General features: G+C 39.3%; 1 protein-coding gene across 10 annotated transcripts in view; it reads right to left on the bottom strand.

Moving 5' to 3' along the window:
* Positions 1-2,016: 2,016 nt before the first annotated feature.
* Pld5 (phospholipase D family member 5) overlaps positions 2,017-25,838 on the bottom strand; it is a 404,115-nt gene continuing 380,293 nt past the window's right edge. For 5 of the 10 annotated variants that reach the window (XM_074047195.1, XM_074047200.1, XM_074047198.1 and 2 more), the window contains exons 9-10: positions 24,015-24,129; positions 2,022-10,535 (exon numbers count right to left, since the gene is read on the bottom strand). In XM_074047195.1, the coding sequence (XP_073903296.1) occupies positions 10,288-10,535; positions 24,015-24,129 (363 nt within the window). In that variant the 3' untranslated portion in view covers positions 2,022-10,287. Of the gene's footprint in view, positions 10,536-24,014; positions 24,130-25,838 lie in introns of all 10 variants that reach the window. The other 5 variants (XM_074047203.1, XM_074047204.1, XM_074047196.1 and 2 more) reach the window with 3 other exon arrangements.

Here is a 25,838-nt window from a genome sequence, read left to right as displayed (position 1 = left end):
TCTCATTCATTCCTTCTTTTCCTCCTCCCTTAGAGTCCTCTACCAGTCCCACTTTTGGGTACACGTTCTTTATATATTTATATGTATATATGATAATGCCTTTGCCCTTCTGAGCCTGGCAACTTCACTTAAGATGATGTTCTCCAGTTCCATCCATTTACTGTGAATGACTAAATTTCATTCTTCCTAATTATTCTTAAACATTCTTTTTTGTTCTCACTGTAAATGAGAAGCTCACTGATAACTGCATTTTGTGATCGCCTGTGTAGGTCGTTATTGCTGACCAGTATTTGGGCTCTCTACCCTTCCAGTAGAGTATTCCTTAGCATTAGGCTGGGTGAGATCATGTGAGTGGTTCTGGTGTTCTTATTTGTTGACATTAGACCTTGCAGCAATCTCCTTCCCCTTTGGCTTGATGACTGTCAGCGTTCGCTTTGGGACTTAGGTCCCTGAGTGATGAGCCACCTCTGCTGATCCATGGTAAATATATGGTGTGAAAAAGAATTTTTTTGTGTGTTTTAGGCCACTGAGATTTTGAGATTGCTTATTGTCATCTGCATCAGGGTTCTAACCTAGAAACAGAACCAGTGTTCACATTGGTAGATTGGAAGAAGACTGATTTATTGGAAGGACTTGGCTTCAGGATTGCAGGGCTGCCAGGCAAGAGTGAAGCCTACAGGCAGCCCATCAGAATGGGCTAGCTGGAATGCCCAGGCAATGGTGATCTGATCTGAAGAGTCACCAGGTGGAATTTCTACTTCAGAAAGCCTTAGCTCTTCTCTCAAGGCTTTCTATTGATTGGTTCAGGCCGGCACAGGTTATAGAGGATAATGTACCATACTTATAAAACTGATTATAGACTTTAAGGACATCCACCAAATGTCTTCATAGTGACACCTAGGGTAGTGTGTTATTGTGTAACTGGGGACAGTAACCTAGACAAACCGACTCATGCAACGGACTGTCATACTATGCCACAATGTCATTAGGTTACGTAATTGTGTGAACATACATAGCAAAAATTCAGCAATGAATCTCTGTCAGCAAACATTAGACACCTTAAACATTCTATCTCCCACATCTTTTTTATATAAATAACTTCAAAGGAACTGACTAAGTAACAAACTTCAAAATAAGGAATTTTGTTTTCAACTCATAAATTGAATGTGGGTATATGGACTTCCTTCACTTTTGAGTTAGTGGCCACAATGGGCCACATTTGAGAACAGAACACAACTTTAGACCTGTTTCTATTACTGATCTCTACCCAAAATAAGTGAGGAAGAAATTCAGGCAGACTGTCCCTCGATTCCACCAACATTCTCTCCCATCCTCCCATAGTACTTCAAAGACCCACTATTCCCTATTAAATCTCTGATGAGTGGTTTCACTTCCATCTTCTACAAATCCTTGTAAAGTACTGATTTATACCAAATATCCAGCATATTAGCAACTTACATTTATTAACTCAATCATTAGAATACATTTAAAACATTATCTATAAATTTGTCACACATCTGCCTCTATTTAACTCAGTGTGTGTTCCATGCTTCATTTTCATCATACAGAAAAATAATGGACTGGGGCTTCAAGACTTCTAATTTCTCTTCCATCTTCATCAATCTGTGTCTATCAGGTAGTCCTCTTCTGTGTGTGTGTGTGTAAGGAATTTTGTTTTCAACTCATAAATTGAATGTGGGTATATGGTGTGTGTGTGTGTGTGTGTGTGTGCGTGTGTGTGTGTGAATGTGTGATTTCCATGCTTTGTGTGTGTGTTTTTTAAAAATAAAGTGCTGAATATTTGCATTATTTCTTTATGTGGTACTGGGGATGGAACCCAGAACCTTGTGTCTTCTAGGCAAGTGCTCCACCACTGAGCTACATCCCCAGCCACATGCTCAGTGCTTCTAATACATCTTTATGAGTCTAGGATATTCTGCTGCTGTTGATTTGGTAGTTGATATTGATTTTTTATTTGATATTGTTTGATCTACTTGGTTTGCCATGGAAATACTCATGTCTAGATGTGAATCCGTGACTAATCATAACAGCTTACACTATACTGTTGTTTTTCCCTTTCTCTTTTTCTCCCAAGTAAATTTGAAATCAGGACAGCTTTCACTCCATATTGTAAAGAACACATACACAGTCAGTATCTGTTAATGTGAGTTTATTTATGTCAATACATAAGAAAGTAAGGGAGATAAGAAAGCAACCCAGAATCTATGAAGTCCAAACTCACTGCTCAGGAATCAGTCATTTCCCCAGGAATCCAAGAGCAGAACTGGAGACAGCACAGACTCTAGTTGTCTCCATGACAGAAGTAACTGCCATTACTGCTCTAAGGTGGCAGCCATTTGGTAACTACATGCATTTTGGCTGTTCTTACTGCTTCTCACTTATTTCCTGTCTCTCCTATTCAGACTCTGATGGGTTGGGCCACACATTTCTGGGTACATTTTCTTTTCTTCAGCCACTCTGTGGCCTATGGGTGAGTCACTGGGAATCAGACACTGACCTTGGTGTGATCAGCTGTGGGCAGCAGGCAGCATGGGGAGCTAACATGACAGAAAGCATGGTTTGCTGCCCTGTAGTACAAGCATAATCTCTCCAGACACCAGGAAATCTGTAGAACCACCCATGAACTATGGAAAACAGCACATAGCTTTATTGCTGGGGACAAAACAGAGTTTGTTTTTCAATGACATTGTCCCACACAGGATTTTCAAAGTGCACTGTTGATATACAGCTTTTGTGACTATGGCACTGCCTTGCTGGCAGTTACATATTTCCAGATGTGCTTTCACAACATGTGCCCTAAGGAAGTAGACGATTTTCACTTGTAGTAAAAGGAGGCAAAATTGTAGACAAAGCTGTGACTCACAGGAATATTGTTGGATCGTATTTTCTGAGTTGTCTTTAAAAGTCTTCATCCTTCATTTATATTGGAAAGTCATATGAATTTCTTAATACTGGAAATTGAAGTCATATTTCCAAGATTGGTTGTGTTTCCAAACAAAAAAACCCTCTAAATTAGTCTAGCTTTGCCTGAATTTGTGTCTTACAAGGAGCTCAGAATGTTTCAACTATTCTTCAGAATTTTCTACCCATGGGAAAGAGTAGAATCCACAGGGGAATTAAATTTTCAATATGCCCAAGGCCCAAACAAATAGGTTTGAGAGTCAAGTACCCATTTTATAAATGAGAACTTTCCCCCTTACTAATTTCTCATATGAAGTAAAATAAATCACAATCTTTACCTTTACAATGATTTAAATTGGATCCCTTGCACATGATTGTCTCTCATACAACTATTACCCCAATTTAAAAAACCCCATAATATTGTAGGAGTCAGAAACTGCTGACAAAATCAAATTATTATTGATAATGAAAGGGAGAGCAATGTTGCTGGCTTTGATGCAATGTCCAGCAATGCCTTGGGCAAGTGGTTCAGTGGGGAGAACTGCTTTTGCACAATGGTGTCTGCCTAAGATAGCATCATTGTGCAGGGGCAGCCTGTCTAACTAAATTTGTAAGCAGGAACCATGAGATCATCTTTGCAGTAACAGGAGGGGGAGACTGCAGACTACCACTCTACAAGCTGTCAATAAGAGGAAGTTTAGTGGTTTTTCTCAGAAGACCCCACCAGTAGCAGGAACAGGCCTGAAACAGGATGGTAACAACCAACCAAGAAGAAAAAGCTCTGGATGCATTCTATGGGGACAAGTGAACTTTGGAGGGAGGGGGAATAAAGGGAAAACTAAAAGAGCAATAAAAGGAAAACCCCAAAACACTTCAGCAGACTACTGGTTTCCGGGTCCTGCTGCTTGGCTCCCTGAGCAGCCTTTACTTTCACTTTGTGGCAATAAAGACTTCTTTGCTTTTACCTCACCAGTTCCTTGCTTTAATTCTTTAAAGTAATAGAGAATAAGAACCCATGGTAGCCTAGCACTTCACACCTGTGCATGAATAATAATATTTAGATTCAGAAAGACTACTTTATTAATCCTCTGCTAAACTCAATTGAGTTTTAATAAAGTATGCCTCTTCAGATTTCTTCTTTTTATAAAAAGGGCACATACCTTATGCACATGCAATACATATTCTTTTAGATAGAACTTTTCCTCAAACCCAAATTACTTTCATAAGTCATCCAATTATCTGGCGTGGGTCTTGTGCAAGGCACTCTACTAAGCACTCCAAAGTGGTTGACTTAAGTAGGTTCTCAGCTTTGGAATGGCCAAGTGGGAAGGGAATTCAGGCATTTGGAGGAATTGGTTTAGAGTCTTTCAAGGTAAATTTTTTTTTTCTTGAAGTGCTGGGGTTTGAACTCAGGGCCTACACCTTGATCCACTCCATCAGCCTTATTTTTGTGATGGATTCTTTTGAGATAGGTTCTCATGAACTATTTGCCCAGGCTGGCTTTGAACCATGATCCTTCTGAACTCTGTCTCCTGAGTAGCTAGGATTAGAGGTGTGAGCCACCGGCGCCCATCTTTCAAGGTAAGTTCTAAGCCTCAGACTCAAAATGGGTTTGTTGGGGGTTAGGTATCTAGCTCAATGGTAGGATGCTTGCTTAGTATGTGTGAGACTGTGGGTTTGATCCCCAGCACTGCAAATAAAACCAAAAAGGGCCTAAAACAAAATAGGTTTGCTGAGAAGGCATGAGTGTATTTGATTATGGATTTTGGCATGGATCTAAGAGAGCATGATAAAGAAGTACTAGAGGCAGCTGAAGGTGAATCCACAAGCAGCTTTCCCAGCAGTAGACCAGAGTAAAGAGCATGGTCTCTACAATTATTTCTCCACTAACAAATGACCATTTATTTACCCACAGTCAGCACATACAGGGAACAATTTTTTTTTACTAGAGGATAGGAATAGTGTTACAAAGATGCCTACTGGGTGAACAAGCAAGACAGTGTGCCCTACTCTGTTGGGCCAGCTGCATTTTCCTTATTCACTATTTACAATGGTATGAAAGTTGTTTCTGAGATTAAGCTGAAGAGGAAAAAAAATGCTTCCTTGCACAGTATGGAAACACTCTGTAACAGTCACTTCTGAAAAAACTGAGCATGGGGTTTTGTGAAAGGTTTGATCATTTTAGTGATTCTCCCCAATTAGCCCTATATTATGCCAATTTGTTTTGAGATCAGAAGGTTAAAAATATTGGTATGTTCAGGTACAAGTTTATCCTACTTACATAAGGGTGAATTAAAAATTCAAGATATCCTTTGTAACAGAATTAGAAGTTTAGTAGTTGAACATAGTAAAAGGAAATGTGTAACTTACTGAAATCTCACATTTCTTTTTGTCATATTGCCAAAAAAGCCTAAGTGTGTATAAACTTTTAGATTTCTGTAAGTAAAAGACTGGTAATTGAGCACAAATAAGAAACTCAGATTTACAGTTTGAAAACTGCTAGAGAATACTTATGTAGCCATCATAAAAAGTAATATTTTCGTAAGTCAGCCACAGATGGAAATTTTCTCAAATGGGAAAGGTTGGCTATGAATTGGGGCTGACTTTAGGGCTATTAAAAAGCCTCCATTTACTTGCAATAATAAAGTAAAGATGTTAAGCAGCTATTTGGTGAACAACATATAAAAAGAAAAGGAAAGACATCAATTCATTGCAAACAGGACAATGTTGAATATGGATTAATTTATCCACTCTTCCTTAGGCCAAGTACAAATTGCATTAATTTTTCTTTAAAAGGGTTATAATAAAGTGCATCCGTTCATTGGTAATAAGTATAGGAGGGAAAAAAAGAACACCCACTCACAATGTATGGAGCTGTTCATAAGGGACTGAATTTGAATAACCAGTCACAAAATATCTTTCTTTGTAGCTGAATTTCTACTGCAAGTGAAGACAGCCTTTTACATTTCTTAAATGTTAAAGAAATGGAATGAGTTTTGGACAGAGAAACATATACAAAAGGTCATGCATGTGGGGGGAATAAAAGGACAGATTCTAGGATAGAATTCCTGAGACAGATGGACCCTGGATCTGATTCTATCAAGAAATCCTTATAATCTTTTTACGTTTTCCCCTGGAATTTAATTCAATAAAAGTTTTACAAGCAAAAAAATTTCAGAATGAATCAAAGTCACTTGAGAGTAGTCACAGGTTGGTGGGGAATGAGCTTCTGTCAGTCCCTTGTTCATGAGGCACTTTTAGCAAACCAGTAACTGCATTAAAAAAACACATTTTTCAAAGGGTCAGATCAACCCAAAATGTGATCCAACTCATCTCACTAAGAAACAAATCAGATGTGAGAAAAACCACAGCAGATGTAGGAGAAGTGGTGCCCAGAACAACACAAATGCAAAAGTCTCTGCATATCTTGTTTCTCCTATTGAGCCTGCTTTGACTTTTAAAGACACTGGTTTTCATATGCTTCACAGAACTTTGGAAGTCTGTGAAGCATCTCTACAAGATTCCTTAAGGACAGTGGGGACATCTTTGGTGAGTCTCATTTTTATCATTTTCAGGTACTCAAAGCATGGCATTTACAGAGCACAGATGCAGTTTCAAATGTTCCACTTCCTCTTTTGTGGTTTGATAAGCTGTGATTCAATTATTTGACATAGGAGTGGCCAGTGACAATGCTGTGTAAGCCAACAGTATTAATATTTGAGAATGTGTGCCAACTATTTGATGTGAGAGTGACAAATTTATGCAGCTTGGGACTGAGACAAGAGCAGGCTGCATACAAAATGTCTGCTTACGTCAGATTTTTAACTGGTTGTCCCATCCAAAGATCTTATGGACTCCAGAGTAAGCAGAAGTGTTCCCATATTGTGAGTCTCTGTTCAAAAATCAATGCTTGAGAAGAAATAAGGCACTAGTTTAGTGTTAGTGGCAGAGAAATTAAAAATATAGTTTCATTGTGTTTGATTTTCTTTTCCCTCCCCTTGGGAAATAACCCGTGGGATATTTATGGAGGAAAAAAATGGAGTTTAGTAGTCACCCTCCTTATAATTTCTGTCATGGACATTATGAGAAATTGCAAGTAATGTCAAATTAAAGTGTTTTTGCTCTTTTTTTTCTTGAGAATTATTTCCTAGGATATTCAGAGTGGAAGGAAGCTAGTAATTTATTTAGCATAGACACAAAGTCTGAAAGAGAGGAAGGCCACTTCTAGAGGGATAGACAGAGCATCCAAATGAAAGAAAAAAATTTGCAGAATGAAATGCTCTCTTAGGAAATGGACCCACTTTGGGCACTCTGACTGGGGCCATTTTCCTTGCTTGGGTCAGTGACCTCACTGCTGCCCTGACCAGGTGGATCACTGGGTCCAAGCAAGGTTCTGCTATTCCTGGTGCATAGCAGGAAACCTAGTACAGCTTTCTTGGGGCTGCCATGTTTATGGGGCTCAGAAGGAAATGGCAGTGGTAGCGATTCTGTAAAAGATGGCACTCTCCTGTCATTACAGTTATGGTGGGAAGCATAAATAGGAGGATTGCAATCCAGGTCAGTCCAGGGAAAAAGTGAGAGACCCTGTCCCAAAATAAATAAAAGCATAAAGGACTGGGGCATGGCTCAACTTGAGGAGCACTTGCCTAGCAAGTGCAAGGCCAAGTTCAACCCCCAGTAACATCCCACCAAAAATGGCATTCCTTTTTTCTACCAATGCCTGTAAAAGACAGTGACAGTAAAGTGACCTACACTTGTCCCATGACTGTGGACAAATACTCCAGGAGACAAGTTGGGAGCCAACAAGGTAGCTACATTTTTTTCTTCTTCTCAGATGTCCTTTTCAACCCAGGTTGCTTTTGTCTGTCCAAGGTGAACTGGTAGGTTTGTTTGTCTTCACATCTACTCTTTGCTGTTTTTCTTGTTTTGGGCAGTAATGGCTTTTGAACTCAGGGTCTTGCATTTGCTAGACAAGCCCTCTGTCACTTGAACCACGCCTGCAGCCCTTTCTGCTTTACTTATTTTTCAGGTAGGGTCTAGTGTTCTTGCCTAGGTCAGCCTGGATTAAGATTCTCCTATTTATGCCTCCATGTAGCCTAGAGTACAGAACGTGCCACCATGTGTAGCTTATTTGTGGAGATGAAGTCTCACTAACTATTTTTTTGGGGGGGAGTTCTGGACTGGTTTGGATCTGTGATCCTCCTGATCTCTGCCTCCCACATAGCTGGAATTATAGGTGTGGGCTACCACACCTGACCCTTTTTTCCTTTTTTAAATCATCACCAAAGCCATTTTTATTTGAACAACTGGCAGGATAATGCCAATTCAAACAAGGACTGGGTGTATGGTAAAATATTGTCTATGGGCTGGCTGCAATATTATTGATGAAGAATTTCACCGAGAATCCCCCAATCAGTTATAAAAACACACTATTCTTAAAAACACAGCTCCCTTCCAATGCTCCTGACTGATTAAATATCAGAGAAGCAATGTGCTTGGGAACAATAAGAAAGGAAATGAGGTGACCACTAAATGATCCACAATGGCCATTTGTCATGAAATGAGCCCATCAGGTAAGGTCATAGGTTCCTCCACCACTCACTTTGCATATTCCAACTCAAGTCTCTAGAAATGCAAATGAGAAGATGAGACTGCTTGACCTTGCTCTGAAGACATGTACATGCTGGTCCTCAAGGGTGGTTCCTAGCACATCTAGTTTTGTGTTGATATTTCTTATGCCATGGTAGGCTGACAGAATGTTTGATGAAAATGTCGGGCTGTTCAGATCTCCACCAGGGTGTTGCTTTGCTGTGCTCTCGTCATTCACATCTGCGAATGGAAGCTGTGGGTTTGTTTTCCCTTCTGGGTTCTTGGAGAGGACATGGTGTTGATTCTATCAGGATACCACAAAGATTATTTCAAGAAAAAAGATTATATGATACTTAAAATATTATATAATGCTTAGCATTTATATAGGTCCTTTTGATTTGAAAACAAGTTATAACTCTCTCCTACCATGACAACATCCTTGCGAGGTAGGTGAGAATTACTGTCTCTGCATTAGCAGTAGAAACCCGAGGACAAGGAGCAAAGGACCCTGTTCTGAGCCAGAGTCATGTGCCACAATGTACATCCTGTGTGGGCATCCTTGCCACACGCTCGGGGCTCTGAAGAGGGCACACCTCTCTGTCATACAGCAACAGTCTCCATTAATACAGGAATATATATTGTATAGGTATAAAACAACACACAATAATATTATAGAACAATAATCCAATATTTCCGTTTCTTAGTAAAATATGTTAAGCACAGTATTTAAATTGCATTTCTCTGAAAAGCATTTGGTATATTAAATAGCAGAAGGTATATTAAACAGCTCTATAAACTTTTGCTGGCATACTCTTAACGGCATAATGATTCTAAAGAAATTAAAACCCACTGATGAATAGAAACCTTTCCTTTATATTACTCTAAACTAAACAAAGAGTGAAAAACCTACTTTGTTCTCAAAATGCAGACTTGCTGAATATTAGCAGGTGGCTACATCATGTTTCTGAGCTTGAGAGAAAGGATACACATTGCTGACTGTGGTTTTAAAATAACCAATTCAGTAGGGAAAAAGAATGCAGTTGAAAGGTGAAAATTAGAGACTGCTATTTCCATTTTTGTATTCATTCTGAGGAATTCATACATTTTCAAAAAATGTTATCATACTTGGAGGTAATGTTGAGGGGAATAGAGGGATACTATGTAATAAGAGGAAAGAAAGTGATACCAAATAAAATCTAAGGTGATAGATGACAATGAGCAGGAGACAAAAAGGGCATTTTTCAGGAGTTTTGAGAGCTGGCATGAGGTGCAAGCTATTCGTGCTTAGATGACTGGGTAGATCCTGGAGATGATTTACAGAGGTAAATACTGGGTTTGATCAGTCTCTTCTCCCAGGCGAAATCCTCACCCTCCTCTAAGTCAGCGATTGTCAGAAGGGTGTTAAGAAAAGAGCTCATCTCATGCTAAGCTTCCTAAGAACTGACAGGTGGGTCAGCAGAGAAAAGTTCTAAAACCAGAAAGGAATAAGAAACAGGAATCAGTCTTAAAATTTGTATGCAAACATAAAAACTAACTTCTCAGCCAGAATGACATTCTCTGTCAGAAGTAACAATACAAAAGTCTTAAATTTAGTGTATATGGTGCCAAGATATTGTTAGCTAGATATTACATGTCATTCAGAGAACATTTTTAATAAGTGTGCTTTTTTTTTCCTAAAAAAAGACAATATTAAATTGTTTTCTCTTCTCCAGCCCTTATATGTTTTAAATAGGAAACAAGGAGCTGGTCTGTCATCTGTCCATCTGCCTCACAGGCTCAGGACTCCCTCCCACTTGCAGTGTAAGTGGCAGTTTTGTTGGAGGGGGTGTTGAGTTTGAACAGGCTTGAGCAGTTCGGCTGTTTGGTTGGCTGTAAGGTTTTGGCATAAGGTGAATACCAGTCCCTTTCAAATACATCTCTCAGCTGCTTGATGATGCTTCTGTTGTTCCTCACATCTGCTTGGTTGATAACAAGGCCTGTGCCTGCATTCTGGGTAAAATCATTCCCTACCCAGTCAAAGTTTCCTGCAAACAAAGAAAGAAGTCATGGTGAGGAGGTAGGAGCCACTGGGAATATTTCCAATATAATGAACTACAGAGCCAATTCTATTTTTAAAATCATAAGATAAATACCCAGGAATAATGACAGCAAGCCTGAAATGTCTTGACAGCTCCCCCACCCCCCCAAAAAATTCAAGAAGCCTTACATATGGCATATTAATATTTGCATATTATTTTGGCATTTTCTTCAGCTTTGCTCAAGTTGAAACTCAAAACAAGGAATCTGATGTTCTTTTTTTAAAATAAATGTTGTTTCTTATTGATGTTCACAGGCACACTAAACATAGCACCATTTAAAATATACAGGAATATACTTAAAAATCTTGGGAACAATTGCTACCTTCTCACAAACAACATTGGATCCTTATGTACAAACATATTAAAACGCCAAAAAAGTTTTCACAGCAAAGAGAAGGCCAGAGAAGTGTCAGATCCTGACAGAATTCACAACTGCTCCCTGACCAGGCTTCAAATAGCTCCCTGGGCCCAGCATCAGACCACGTGGCTCAGGAATCGGGGAAGTATTACTGCCTCATCTTCATCAGCATGCTCGCTTCCCAGATCTGATTGCCCGAAGTACTACAAACTGGGTGGCTTAAAATAATTCACAGCTCTGGAAACAAAATCAATGTGTCCACAAATCAGTTCCTTCTGTGGGCTGAGGGAAAAGTGTGTCCCAACTCCCTGTCCTTGGCTTCTGGACTGCCCCTTTCTCCCTATATCTTTTTATACTGTCTTCTACATATATTGGTGTCTAGATTTCTTCCTTTTACAAGAACATCCGTCATATAGATGAGTGTCCATCTGGAATGTAAATTAGTGTAACTACTGTGGAAAACAGTATGGAGGCTCCTCAAAAAACTAAAAATAGAACTGCCATATGATCCAGCAATTCCACTCCTAAGGATGTACCTGAAGGAATGTGAGTCAGGTTGCAATAAAGACCCCTGCACATCCATGTTTATTGCAGCATTATTCACAGTAGTGAAGCTATGGAAACAGCCAAGATGCCACACTACTGATGAATGGATTAAGAAAATGTAGTACTTATATATGATAGAATCTTATTCTGCCATAAAGAAGAATGAAATTTTGTTGTTTGTAGGTAAATAAATGGATGGAATTGAGAACATCATCTTAAGTGAAGTTCGTCAAGTTCAGAAAGCCAAAGGCTGTGTGTCGTCTCTCATATATGGAGTATAGACCCATACAAGTACAAGCAATTTTATGAAAAACAGGTCACACTAAGGAGAAGTCACATATGAGAGGGGAAGGGTAAGAGAAGGAAGTTAAGATTCCTTAGTATGGTTGATGTACTTTCTATACAAGAATGAATATAGAATTCTTAAACCTGTTAAAATCACCATAAGAAGGGGACTAAGACAGAAAGGAGAAAAATAGAAGGGATGCGCCAATTCAGGTTACCATACATATATCCATGTAAATGTCACAATGAAACACCCTGTATAGCTACTTTAAACAAACAAAAATGTCTTTTTTTTTTTTCAAAAATAGAAAACAGGAAGGCATAACAGGTCCTGTCTGGGGGTTAGTATCAGTGGGAGAGGGGAGGATATAAAGAAAGGGTGTAGGGGGTGAATATGGTGGAAATACTATGTACTCCTTTATATAAATGGAAAAATGAGACCTGTTGAACCTATTCCAGGAATGGGGGAAGGATAAATAAAGGAGAATGATGGAGGGGGTGAATTCAACTATGATGTATGGTAAGAACTGCATATGTCACAATGTACCCCCAGCACAACAATAAAAGATTAGTGCCCATCTTAATGAACTCATGTTAGCTTGAATATTTCTGTAAAGATCTTATCTCCAAAGAAGCTCACATTGGAGCACTAAAAAGATGGCGGCTAGAGGTAGGAAGCAGAAAGCGACCCTCCTATAGTGAAATCTTGGAGAGATGCTGGAGACACACTTTGCAGGCATAATCACCGAGAAAAGGCATAACTTTGACTCCTCCACATCTCCAGCCGGCGCAGAGAATCTCCACTTCACGTTAAACGGAGAACCGAGGAGGGCCCCCTGGGCCGCCAGTGGCCGGAGCCCATACAGCTTGGGAAGACGCGGACCAGGTGAGCTTCGCGGTACCGCGGTAGCCCCACAGACAAGCCTGGGCCAGAGCAGCATAGCCCCCTGGACAGACTGACCTCCACCCGGGAAAAAAAGAGAAACTGAGTACTAAGCAATAAGAACAGTTAAGACATGCTGGAAAGAGGGTGGGGCGCCCTGAGCGCTGAAGATTGGGGGAAGGGAATCCTTCCCGGGACTGTAAATAAATAAGCCGGGCGGGCTGGAGAGGCTCTGGCGGGAGCGGGGCGCGCCCAGCAACCAGGAGCGGGGACGCCTGTGAGAGGAGGAAAGACCCACTTCCCACGTGAACTGTAAATAAACACGCAGGCCTGACAACGTGGGGCAGTGTCACCTTTCCCAGTGCTTGGAAAGGGGAAAGCCTGTAGCAGAGGCTCCTGCACAGGAGAACTCTGAGCAAACAAAGCCTGTGGGACCAGGTGAGTGCTAGCTCACCCCAGAGATCTGCATAAATAACGCCGCCAGCTACAGGCTGAGAGCAGCAGGCAGGCAAGCCACAGTTGCAGATACCATTCTCAGAACTGCCTCCAGACGCTTTTTTTTTCTTTTTCTCCCTACCTTTGATGAGAGAACAACTGAATTACACCTGCAAGCCGAAAAACTTACTGAAACTGTATTGCATTTGAACTGGGGACACTTGGTGGGGCATTTTTTTTTTCCTTCTGTGTGTGTGTGAGTGTAGTTTTGTTCTACTTTATGCATCCCCTTTGATGAGACAACTACAGAACAACATCTGAGGCACCAACTCCAGGACTGGAGATTGAGACGGACATCCAAATTATTAAGACTGAAATTGCATTGTATATAAACTTGGAAGTTTTTTGGTTTTTTTTTTTAATTTTCTATTTTCCATTTTATTTTAATTCATTTTTATATATAGATATTACTTTCATATACTTATTTTTTATTTTTTTATCTTTGATTTTCAATCCTCTCTCTGTCTCTCTATTGTCTGTTCAGCTTACTGTCGATTAGTACACTAACACTCCCTGTTTATACCTTTAAAACTCTCTTGTCTGATACCTTGTTCTGCTTTCTCCCTCTTGTCTGTATATTTGTTTTCCCCTTTTCTTTAACTTCTTGCTTTCCATCTCAGCTCACTCTTCCATTCTCAATATTACCATTGTTATTATTACAAGCTAGAAAATACTTAATTACACACAGTACAGGGACAGTAACAACACCAAGGACAATGACAGGAAGACAGAAAAAACAAGGAAACCAGTTTCCCCACAGCAAAAAATTAGTACAGGAACCAGAGGGGAATGAAGAGAACAGAAACTCAGAGCCAGACTCCAACAAAATGAAGATAAACTATGCCAAAGGACCCAATGAAGCCCACAAGAATAATTTAAAAGAAGACATACTACAAGTACTCAATGAGAATTTTATAGAGATGATACTGGATAGGGTCCACCAAAATGTACAGGAGACACTCAAGAAATTCCAAGACAATAAAAATAGAGAATTTGAAAAAGCAAAAGAAGAAATAAAGGAAACCATAGAAGCACTGTATAAACACCAAAGTGAAACAGAGAACACAATGAATAAATGGATAAATGAACTCAGGACAAAAATAGACAACAATAAAGAAGAAAACTGCCAGGATATGGAAAACCTCAGAAAAAAGAACAAAACAGAACTGCAAAACAAAACGGAAGGCCAATCCAGCAGAATAGAACAAACAGAAGACAGAATCTCAGAACTTGAAGATGAAATGGTAATTAAAGGAAAAACTGAAGAACTATTAATTAAACAACTCAAGACCTGTGAAAAGAAAATGCAAGAACTCACTGACTCCATCAAAAGACCAAACTTGAGAATCATGGGCATCGAAGAAGGAGAAGAGGTGCAAGCGAAGGGAATGCCTAATATATTCAACAAAATAATAACGGAAAATTTCCCAAATCTAGAGAAAGAGATTCCCATACAAATGCAAGAGGCCTCCAGGACACCAAACAGACCAGATCAAAATAGAACTACTCCACGACATATCGTCATTAAAACAACAAGTTCAGAAACTAAGGAAAGAATATTGAAGGCTGTAAGAGAGAAAAAACAAGTAACATACAAAGGTAAACCCATCAAAATCACAGCAGACTTCTCAACAGAAACATTAAAAGCAAGAAGAGAGTGGGGTGAGATCTTCCGGGCACTGAATGAAAATAACTTCAACCCCAGGATACTCTACCCAGCAAAGCTATCATTCAAAATAGATGGAGCAATAAAAGTCTTCCATGATAAGCAGAAACTAAAACAATATGTGACCACAAAGCCACCATTACAAAAGATTCTGCAAGGGATCCTGCACACAGAAAGTGACACCCAACTTAACCATGAAAAGGCAGGCAGCACCAAACCACAGGATAAGAAAAAGCAAGACAGAAGAGAGTAACATCAAGTTAGGTATACACAATCAAACCTTCAAACAACTAAGATAACTAAATGGCAGGAATCACCACATACCTATCAGTACTAACACTTAATGTTAATGGACTTAATTCACCCATCAAAAGACACCGTTTGACAAAATGGATTAAAAAAGAAGATCCAACAATTTGTTGCTTATAGGAGACTCATCTCACCGAAAGAAATAAGCATATGCTTAGGATGAAAGGCTGGAAGAAGATTTACCAAGCCAATGGCCCCCGAAAACAAGCAGGAGTAGCAATACTTATCTCTGACAAAGTAGACTTCAAACCTACATTGATCAAACGAGATAAAGAAGGACATTCCATACTAATAAAAGGGGAAATAGACCAAAAGGAAATAATAATCATCAATCTGTACGCACCCAATGTCAACACACCCAATTTCATCAAACATACCCTGAAAGACCTAAAAGCATATATAAATGCCAACACAGTGGTTGTGGGAGACTTTTAACACTCCATTACCATCAATAGATAGGTCATCCAAACAAAAACTCAATAAAGAAATCCAAGATCTAAAATATGCAATAGATCAAGTGGACCTAGCAGATGTCTACAGAACATTTCATCCAACCTCTACACAATATACATTCTTCTCAGCAGCCCATGGAACCTTCTCCAAAATAGATCATATCCTAGGGCACAAAGCAAGTCTCAGCAAATATAAGAAAATAGAAATAATACCGTGCATACTATCTGACCACAATGCAGTAAAAGTAGAACTCAACAACAAAAGTAAAGACAAAAAACATGCAAACAGCTGGAAACTAAATAACTCATTACTTAATGAAGAATGGATCATCGATGCAATAAAAGAGGAAATTAAAAAGTTCCTGGAAGTCAATGAAAATGAAAACACAACCTACCGGAACCTATGGGACACAGCTAAGGCAGTCTTGAGAGGAAAGTTTATAGCCATGAGTGCATATATTAAAAAGATTGAAAGATCCCAAATCAATGACCTAATGATACATCTCAAACTCCTAGAAAAACAAGAACAAACAAATCCCAAAACAAATAGAAGGAGAGAAATAATAAAAATAAGAGCTGAAATCAACGAAATAGAAACCAAAAAAACCATACAAAGAATTAATGAAACAAAAAGTTGGTTCTTTGAAAAAATAAACAAGATCGATAGACCCCTGGCAAACCTGACTAAAATGAGGAGAGAAAAAACCCAAATTAGTAGAATTAGGAATGCAAAAGGGGAGATAACAACAAACACCATGGAAGTCCAGGAAATCATCAGAGACTACTTTGAGAACCTATATTCAAATAAATTTGAAAATCTTAAAGAAATGGACAGATTTCTAGATACATATGATCATCCAAAACTGAACCAAGAGGAAATTAATCACCTGAATAGACCTATTACACAAAATGAAATTGAAGCAGCAATCAAGAGTCTCCCCAAAAAGAAAAGTCCAGGACCTGATGGATTCTCTGCTGAATTCTATCAGACCTTTAAAGAAGAACTGATACCAACCCTCCTTAAACTGTTCCACGAAATAGAAAGGGAAGGAAAACTACCAAACACATTTTATGAAGCCAGTATTACACTTATCCCAAAACCAGGCAAAGACACCTCCAAAAAGGAGAACTATAGGCCAATCTCCTTAATGAACATTGATGCAAAAATCCTCAACAAAATAATGGCAAATCGAATTCAGCAACACATCAAAAAGATTATTCACCACGACCAGGTAGGCTTCATCCCAGGGATGCAGGGGTGGTTCAACATACGAAAATCAATAAACGTAATAAACCACATTAACAGAAGCAAAGACAAAAACCACTTGATCATCTCAATAGATGCAGAAAAAGCCTTTGATAAGATCCAACATCATTTCATGATAAAAGCTCTAAGAAAACTAGGAATAGAAGGAAAGTTCCTCAACATTATAAAAGCTATATATGACAAACCTACAGCCAGCATTATACTTAACGGAGAAAAATTAAAACCATTCCCTCTAAAATCAGGAACCAGACAAGGATGCCCACTATCTCCACTCCTATTCAACATAGTACTGGAATTCCTAGCCAGAGCAATTAGGCAAGAAGAAGGAATAAAAGGAATACAAATAGGTAAAGAAACTGTCAAAATATCCCTATTTGCAGATGACATGATCCTATACCTTAAAGACCCAAAAAACTCTACTTAGAAGCTTCTAGACATCATCAATAGCTATAGCAAGGTAGCAGGATATAAAATCAACATAGAAAAATCATTAGCATTTCTATACACTAACAATGAGCAAACGGAAAAAGAATGTATGAAAGCAATTCCATTTACAATAGCCTCAAACAAAATCAAATACCTAGGTGTAAACCTAACAAAAGATGTGAAAGACCTCTACAAGGAAAACTATACACTTCTGAAGAAAGAGATTGAGGAAGACTATAGAAAGTGGAGAGATCTCCCATGCTCATGGATTGGTAGAATCAACATAGTAAAAATGTCGATACTCCCCAAAGTAATCTACATGTTTAATGCAATTCCCATCAAAATTCCAATGACATTCATTAAAGAGATTGAAAAATCTACTGTGAAATTTATATGGAAACACAAGAGGCCACGAATAGCCAAGGCAATACTCAGTCAAAAGAACAATGCAGGAGGTATCACAATACCTGACTTCAAACTATATTACAAAGCAATAACAATAAAAACAGCATGGTACTGGCACAAAAACAGACATGAAGACCAGTGGAACAGAATAGAGGATCCAGATATGAAGCCACACAACTATGAGCAACTTATCTTTGACAAAGGAGCTAAAAATATACGATGGAGAAATAGCAGCCTCTTCAACAAAAACTGGGAAAACTGGTTAGCAGTCTGCAAAAAACTGAAACTAGATCCATGTATATCACCCTATACCAAGATTAACTCAAAATGGATCAAGGATCTTAATATCAGACCACAAACTTTTAAGTTGATACAAGAAAGAGTAGGAAATACTCTGGAATTAGTAGGTATAGGTAAGAACTTTCTCAATGAAACCCCAGCAGCACAGCAACTAAGAGATAGCATAGATAAATGGGACCTCATAAAACTAAAAAGCTTCTGTTCATCAAAAGAAATGGTCTCTAAACTGAAGAGAACACCCACAGGGTGGGAGAAAATATTTACCAGCTACAAATCAGACAAAGGGCTGATAACCAGAATATATAGGGAACTCAAAAAACTAAATTCTCCCAAAATTAATGAACCAATAAAGAAATGGGCAAGTGAACTAAACAGAACTTTCTCAAAAGAAGAAATTCAAATGGCCAGAAAACACATGAAAAAATGCTCACCATCTCTAGCAATAAAGGAAATGCAAATTAAAACCACACTAAGATTCCACCTCACCCCTGTTAGAATAGCCATCATCAGCAACACCACCAACAACAGGTGTTGGCAAGGACGCGGGGAAAAAGGAACCCTTTAAACTGTTGGTGGGAATGTAGACTAGTACAACCACTCTGGAAAAAAATTTGGAGGCTACTTAAAAAGCTGGACATCGATCTACCATTTGATCCAGCAATACCACTCTTGGGGATATACCCAAAAGACTGTTACTCCAGAGGCACCTGCACATCCATGTTTATTGCGGCACTATTCACAATAGCCAAGTTATGGAAACAGCCAAGATGCCCCAGCACTGACGAATGGATTAAGAAAATGTGGTATCTATACACAATGGAATTTTATGCAGCCATGAAGAAGAACGAAATGTTATCATTCGCTGGTAAATGGATGGAATTGGAGAACATCATTCTGAGTGAGGTTAGCCTGGCTCAAAAGACCAAAAATCGTATGTTCTCCCTCATATGTGGACATTAGATCAAGGGCAAACACAACAAGGGGATTGGACTATGAGCACATGATAAAAGTGAGAGCACACAAGGGAGGGGTGAGGATAGGTAAGACATCTAAAAAACTAGCTAGCATTTGTTGCCCTTAATGCAGAGAAACTAAAGCAGATACCTTAAAGCAACTGAGGCCAATAGGAAAAGGGGACCAGGAACTAGAGAAAAGGTTAGATCAAAAAGAATTAACCTAGAAGGTAACACACACACACAGGAAATCAATGTGAGTCAATGCCCTGTATAGCTATCCTTATCTCAACCAGCAAAACCCCTTGTTCCTTCCTATTATTGCTTATACTCTCTCTACAACAAAATTAGAAATAAGGGCAAAATAGTTTCTGCTGGGTATTGAGGGGGGGGAGCAGGAGGGGGTGGAGTGGGTGGTAAGGGAGGGGGTGGGGGCAGGGGGGAGAAATGACCCAAGCCTTGTATGCACATATGAATAATAAAAGAAAAATGAAAAAAATAAAATAAAATAAAATAGCACTAAAGAGCTAGGAGTCTGATTTGAATGTTAGAAGGGTGGCTAAGAAAGTACAAGTCCCTGTGTTCAAAGCACATGACTGTCAAACATATCTTAATAAAAAAATAACATATATTAAAAAAAAAAAAAGAAGCTCACATTGTATGATACTGTGGGTTAGGACTCAACATGTGAACTTCGAGGGAACACAATTCAACTCATACCAGTAGTAAAGCTGGGATATGTCCCAGAAGAGCTAATCATGAATATGCTATTCATGTGTAGTCCACCTTCTAGGTGTGGGTGGATAAAAGGGCTGGGCAATACAAAAACTCCAGCAGAAATCTCTTGTCTTTGGTATCCAATGAAGACAAGTTTCCAGAAAAACAAAGCTTTCTTCTCCGGAGGGCACAGGACCATTTTTTGCCTTGATCGTCTTTGTCCTTCATTTATTGCATGCTCATTGTGGAACTAATGTCAACTAGCTGTAAATATAAAACTGAAAATGGCGTGCCTTCAAGGAGTCCGGGAGAAACACAATAATTACAATTCTATAAAAAGTATACATGAGTCCATGAGAACCATGCACACAATCCCATGAGCACAGGAGAAAAGGAAATTTCTAACTCTGACTAGAGGTGTCATGAAAGAACCATTCCATTGAGTAAGTAGAGATGCATTGAAATTTAATTGGGACGAGAGAGCCAGACCCTAACAGGAGGAAGAAATCTTGTGGACAGAGGAGTGGCTGGGAACATTAAGGGAAGAACTGGGGTTGAGGCCAGGGAGCAAAGGAGGCTGAGGGTAGATGAGCTATCAATTATTAAGTGCCTACTGTGAGCAAAGCTGTATACTTATATTTATATACATTATTTCATGTGATTGGTAGGATCTACTTTCACTTTAGAGATGAGGAGTGGGAAGCAGGCTCAAAGAGGTAAATAAATTTGCCCTATGTCTCATGGCTAACCAATGGTGTACCCAGGTCTCCAAACTTTGTGAGCTATCTACAACATCCCCAACCAAGAATTATTCTCGCTGAAAATATTGAGTCATATCAGGACAGACACAAGTTGGTTTATAAATTACCACTGGTCCATGTCTTATCTGAGCTGGGTTTTGTTCTCCTCTTTGGTTAAGAATTGTTTCTGCAAAGAGAACTGGAGCCTTTGTAAGTGCTGGGATTTCTTCTAGTCCCTCTGTGACAAGTCAGGTCTCACTGCAGACGTATTTACTGAATAGGACACTGATCTAAAGCCCTGCAACCATCGGTGGCAAAATCTTCTGGGAGGCAAAGCCGGAATCTGTTCCTTTGTAGTTTCAGCCTTTGGCCCCTCCTCAGCCCTCTGGAGCCCCCCAAACATATCAACTCCCTTTCCCACCTGGAGCCCTCTTATCCAGGATTTTTCTTAAACTAGAATGTGCTTTCACCAGATCTTTTTGAAACTGCCATTTCCATGGGCAGGTGAACTAAACAGAACTTTCTCAAAAGAAGAAATTCAAATGGCCAGAAAACACATGAAAAAATGCTCACCATCTCTAGCAATAAAGGAAATGCAAATTAAAACCACGCTAAGATTCCACCTCACCCCTGTTAGAATAGCCATCATCAGCACCACCACCACCAACAGGTGTTGGCGAGGATGCGGGGAAAAAGGAACCCTCTTACACTGTTGGTGGGAATGTAGACTAGTACAACCACTCTGGAAAACAATTTGGAGGCTACTTAAAAAGCTGGACATCGATCTACCATTTGATCCAGCAATACCACTCTTGGGGATATACCCAAAAGACTGTTACTCCAGAGGCACCTGCACATCCATGTTTATTGCGGCACTATTCACAATAGCCAAGTTATGGAAACAGCCAAGATGCCCCAGCACTGACGAATGGATTAAGAAAATGTGGTATCTATACACAATGGAATTTTATGCAGCCATGAAGAAGAACGAAATGTTATCATTCGCTGGTAAATGGATGGAATTGGAGAACATCATTCTGAGTGAGGTTAGCCTGGCTCAAAAGACCAAAAATCGTATGTTCTCCCTCATATGTGGACATTAGATCAAGGGCAAACACAACAAGGGGATTGGACTATGAGCACATGATAAAAGCGAGAGCACACAAGGGAGATATGAGGATAGGTAAGACACCTAAAAAACTAGCTAGCATTTGTTGCCCTTAATGCAGAGAAACTAAAGCAGATACCTTAAAGCAACTGAGGCCAATAGGAAAAGGAGACCAGGAACTAGAGAAAAGGTTAGATTAAAAAGAATTAACCTAGAAGGTAACACCCACGCACAGGAAATCAATGTGAGTCAATGCCCTGTATAGCTATCCTTATCTCAACCAGCAAAACCCCTTGTTCCTTCCTATTATTGCTTATACTCTCTCTACAACAAAATTAGAGATAAGGGCAAAATAGTTTCTGCTGGGTATTGAGGGGGGGAGCGGGAGGGGGTGGAGTGGGTGGTAAGGGAGGGGGTGGGGGCAGGGGGGAGAAATAAACCAAGCCTTGTATGCACATATGAATAATAAAAGAAAAATGAAAAAAAAAAAAAAAAGAAACTGCCATTTCCAGTGCCTTCAATTAACCTGCTGTCCCTTGTTAGCTCTCCATAACTACACATCTTCCAGACAAGTTTGCAGAGCTCTAATCAAACATGCTCTGGAGAATCAAAATTAGAGGTGACACTGTTTGGGGATCCCTAAGGAGATCTTGTGAAAACCAAACGGAGTTAGAATTCTATGACAGGCCATGGTGTGGCTTTTTCTTAATTCTACATTCTCACCAAGCATCTGAGTGATGACTTAAGAGAGTCCAGAAATGCTGATAATTTTTAACTTATCAATGAATTTCTCTCTTAATGTTCTTTGAATGTTATTATACTAGATCTATGCTTCATTCTAGGGAATTGATGTTTTGCTAGCATGTTACATATAAAAATGAAATAACTTGAAATGTTGTAGGAAGACAAGGAATCAATATTTACTAAGGATCTAGACAGATCAGAGACAGTATTAGGAATGATTCATACCTTATCTCATTTAATCCTTAGACTACACCAAAGGGTGGGTGTTATTATCCCAATTTCACAGATGAGAAGACAGAGGTTTACAAGAGATTACATGACTTCTACTATCTTTCTGCTTGTGTCAGTGCTGGAATTCAAATACAGGTTATCTGCATGAGCCATTTTAAGACTGGCAAAAATTAGCTTATAAATTACCAACAGTCTGGGTCTGATCCTAGCTTTGTTCTCCTCTGGTTAAGTTACTACTGAATGTACCCACAACATCTTACTTTAAACAAACTGCACAATGTCTAGACTTGGGTCCTGAAAACCACTGTGCAAAAGACTTGATCCATCCTTGGATTTCTGGATAATTGAAACAAAAGTTCCTGTTTTTAATAAGCAAGTTAGAGTTGGTTTTTTGTCCCTTGCTTGAAAAGAAGCTGATTTCCATTCTAGTTCCCATAAATGACAAACAGGAGGAAATCCAAATAATCACATACTAATTCCTAAAAGGGACTAGAGGAACAAAATAATACGGTCATATCCCAGAACAATCAGAATGATACACATTTAAAAATATTTTAGTACTCTATTTTATAAAGTGATGCTAAAACTACTAAACATAGAAAAAGACAGATCATTTTCTCACTGAGCTGGGCTGGAAGGTCTCTAGTGGCTCGTGGGAGACTGTCTGGCTTGGAAGACACAGCACCTCCCCAACACTTGTGTGACTGAGTCACCTCATCTTACAGCTCACGTGTCCTCACTTCTAAGATGACAGACACTGCCCTCCATACTGGTGATATTCTAAGAGATTGAAATAAGATAAAGTGCTTCACAAAGTAAAGATGGTGTATTTTTTACTGGAAAATTTGTTAAAATGATATGGATTCCATTGGTTCCAGTGAAGGGGTGACCTGGACACATACATACCATGGAAGGTCAGAATAGATTTGATGCATCAGGAAACAATTCTAACAATATAATGATTTTGGTATCTGGAATTTATTGCCTTCATAATAATAACTAACATTAATTGGGTTTATCCATATGGTAAGGACTTTGTGTGTATTATGTCATTTAAACTTCACTCAATGAAGTGGAAACTGTCACCAGCCTCTTGATGAGACAACCGAGAGCTTGAGTCACTCGTCCAGAGGTAGACATTTAGAAAATGTCATGACACTGCTGCTCAGTTCTGGCCCTGAATGACTCCAACACTGTCCCCGTGACCCACGACAGGCTGTACTGTGGTACTGTGCGCAGGAGAACGAACACTGAGCTCATTAGAGTGCTGGCCTCACCTCTGAAGAGCCATTTGTTCCCTCACCTATAAAAATGAGGCAAGTGGACCAGAGAGTGTCTGCAGAACCTGAATGAAAAGAATCCTCAAAGCATAATCTCCTAGCATGTGACTCAGGCCACAGAGGAGACTTCTGGCTGTACAGCTCTTTGCCTTGCCCTCCTGTCTCCTAACCACCAGATGCCCTGTCACCAGCTGTGGCTTCTGAGAGCACACTCCCACTGCCTGGTGACCCCTGAGGAGCTTTTCAGCCCTGACACCTACCAATATAGGCTGCTCCATCTGTCACCATGTACTTGTTGCGATTTAATTTAGGAAAGGTGTGATTCTTTTGTTCTTTTGTTGCACAAGCATTCTCTCTTTCCAGATCAAAAAATTTCTGTAAGACAAAAAGAAAAAAAAGTAGGTGAATTGAGAATGTTTTTGGTTTTGTTAGAGCATAAAAGAGTGTATTATACAAATATCAACAATGGACCTCATATTGGGTTTTAAACTGTACTCTTGTTACTTTGTATAGAGGAAGCTATTTTTATTCTCAAATCTAGATAGGCAACAAGAAAGAAAATTAGCAGCTAGCTCTATAATTAATACTTTTAAGCTACAGAATGAACACAAAATCCATTCTTTCAAGAAGGTGAGAGCCAGAGGTTGTTTAATTCTCCTTGTCTTATTTAGCAGGGTACACTGGCATCCATACCTGCCTCAAGGTGCTCTGTGAAGCATGCCAACAAGCTGAATGGATATTTCCACAAAGCACACACATTATGTCAATGACTAACTCATTCAACTGGGAATTCACCAAGGTCAAAAGATATTTTGCCACAGAAGCAAATATTTTCCTTCTAAACACCTGGGTCTACAAGCTCTTTTAACAGGTAACTCAAGAAAGAAAAGTTAACACAATTGATGGTTTGAAATTGAATCAAATCATGACTACTAGGTCCCCCATCACCAAACCAAGAATCTTGACTTTCAACTTTAATATGGCCCCCAAATCAGCATTCCAGTTCAACTAAGGCCAAAGATGGAGGAACTAGGAGATGGGAGTTAACAGCAGTAATGATCAGGCCTGGGCCCCACAATGTCGAATTTGGAAAATGTTGGATGAGGCTTCAACTGTGACTGTACTCAGGGGACTCAGAGAACTTAGCTCACAAGAAACACCCATCAAAGGTGAGGGTCTCAGGTCTCCTTCATTGGAAAACATTTTCAGAACTGCATGGGATCTTTCTAGTCTGTCTTACAGCTATGGAACCTTATGTGTTGTAAGGAAAGAAGAGATAGAGAGGAAAGTGAGATATGTAGAAAAAGAGACATCATTTATAGTGTCAAAATTCCAAGTGTTCAAATTTGGTTTGGGGCAAGAATGAGGGTTATTGTTCCCCTATGCTCTGACCTTGATGATCACAAGGTCCCTTCCAGTCCTGAAAATTCAATTCTGAGTTTTGTAAAACCCGTGAGATTTGTGTTGCTCAAACCAAGGTCTACTACCCCAAACCTGCTCTTCCACAGCCCTGAGAAATAATCTCCCAGGGCCAGATCACCATGGTTATGGATTGTGCTTCCTGGTTTATCTTCTTCCCTGTCTTCTGCAAAATCTGTGCAGATTTGTGAAATGTTCAAACTGACTCAAAAACCTATAAATGCTCTTAGAACATAGTTGTGTAATCACGAAGTCACATGACTATGTAGGGTATCATCACTCAATAATAGCCAGCAGTGATCTCACTTGGACATTTTGTCATTATACATGTCCACACATTCATTGGACTGTTTCCTTCTGAGAGAGATATTTTTAGAGACTCAAGATAGATTTGAAAAGGAATAAATTATGCATCCTAAGTTAAGTCAAGGATAGAGTCCCAGCTTGAGGTTTTAGTGAGAACCCATTTACTCTAGAAAGTCCATGATAACCCTGAAAAGGAGAGACAGCTTCATCTGGGAGACTCACGTGACAGCAGAAATCTTATTCATCTATAACCTTAGATACCTTAATATATTGTAAGCGACAGCAAAGACATTTCAAAAATGATTGGTTACTTTATTAAAATCCAAAGATCAAGTGAAGTGTGACAGTCTCATGAGCTA

Source organism: Castor canadensis, chromosome 11 (assembly GCF_047511655.1).
Source record: "Castor canadensis chromosome 11, mCasCan1.hap1v2, whole genome shotgun sequence".
NCBI classification, from domain to species: Eukaryota; Metazoa; Chordata; class Mammalia; order Rodentia; family Castoridae; genus Castor; species Castor canadensis.
The sequence above is the reverse complement of the archived record's forward strand: the minus strand, read 5'-3'. Positions and strand labels throughout refer to the sequence as shown.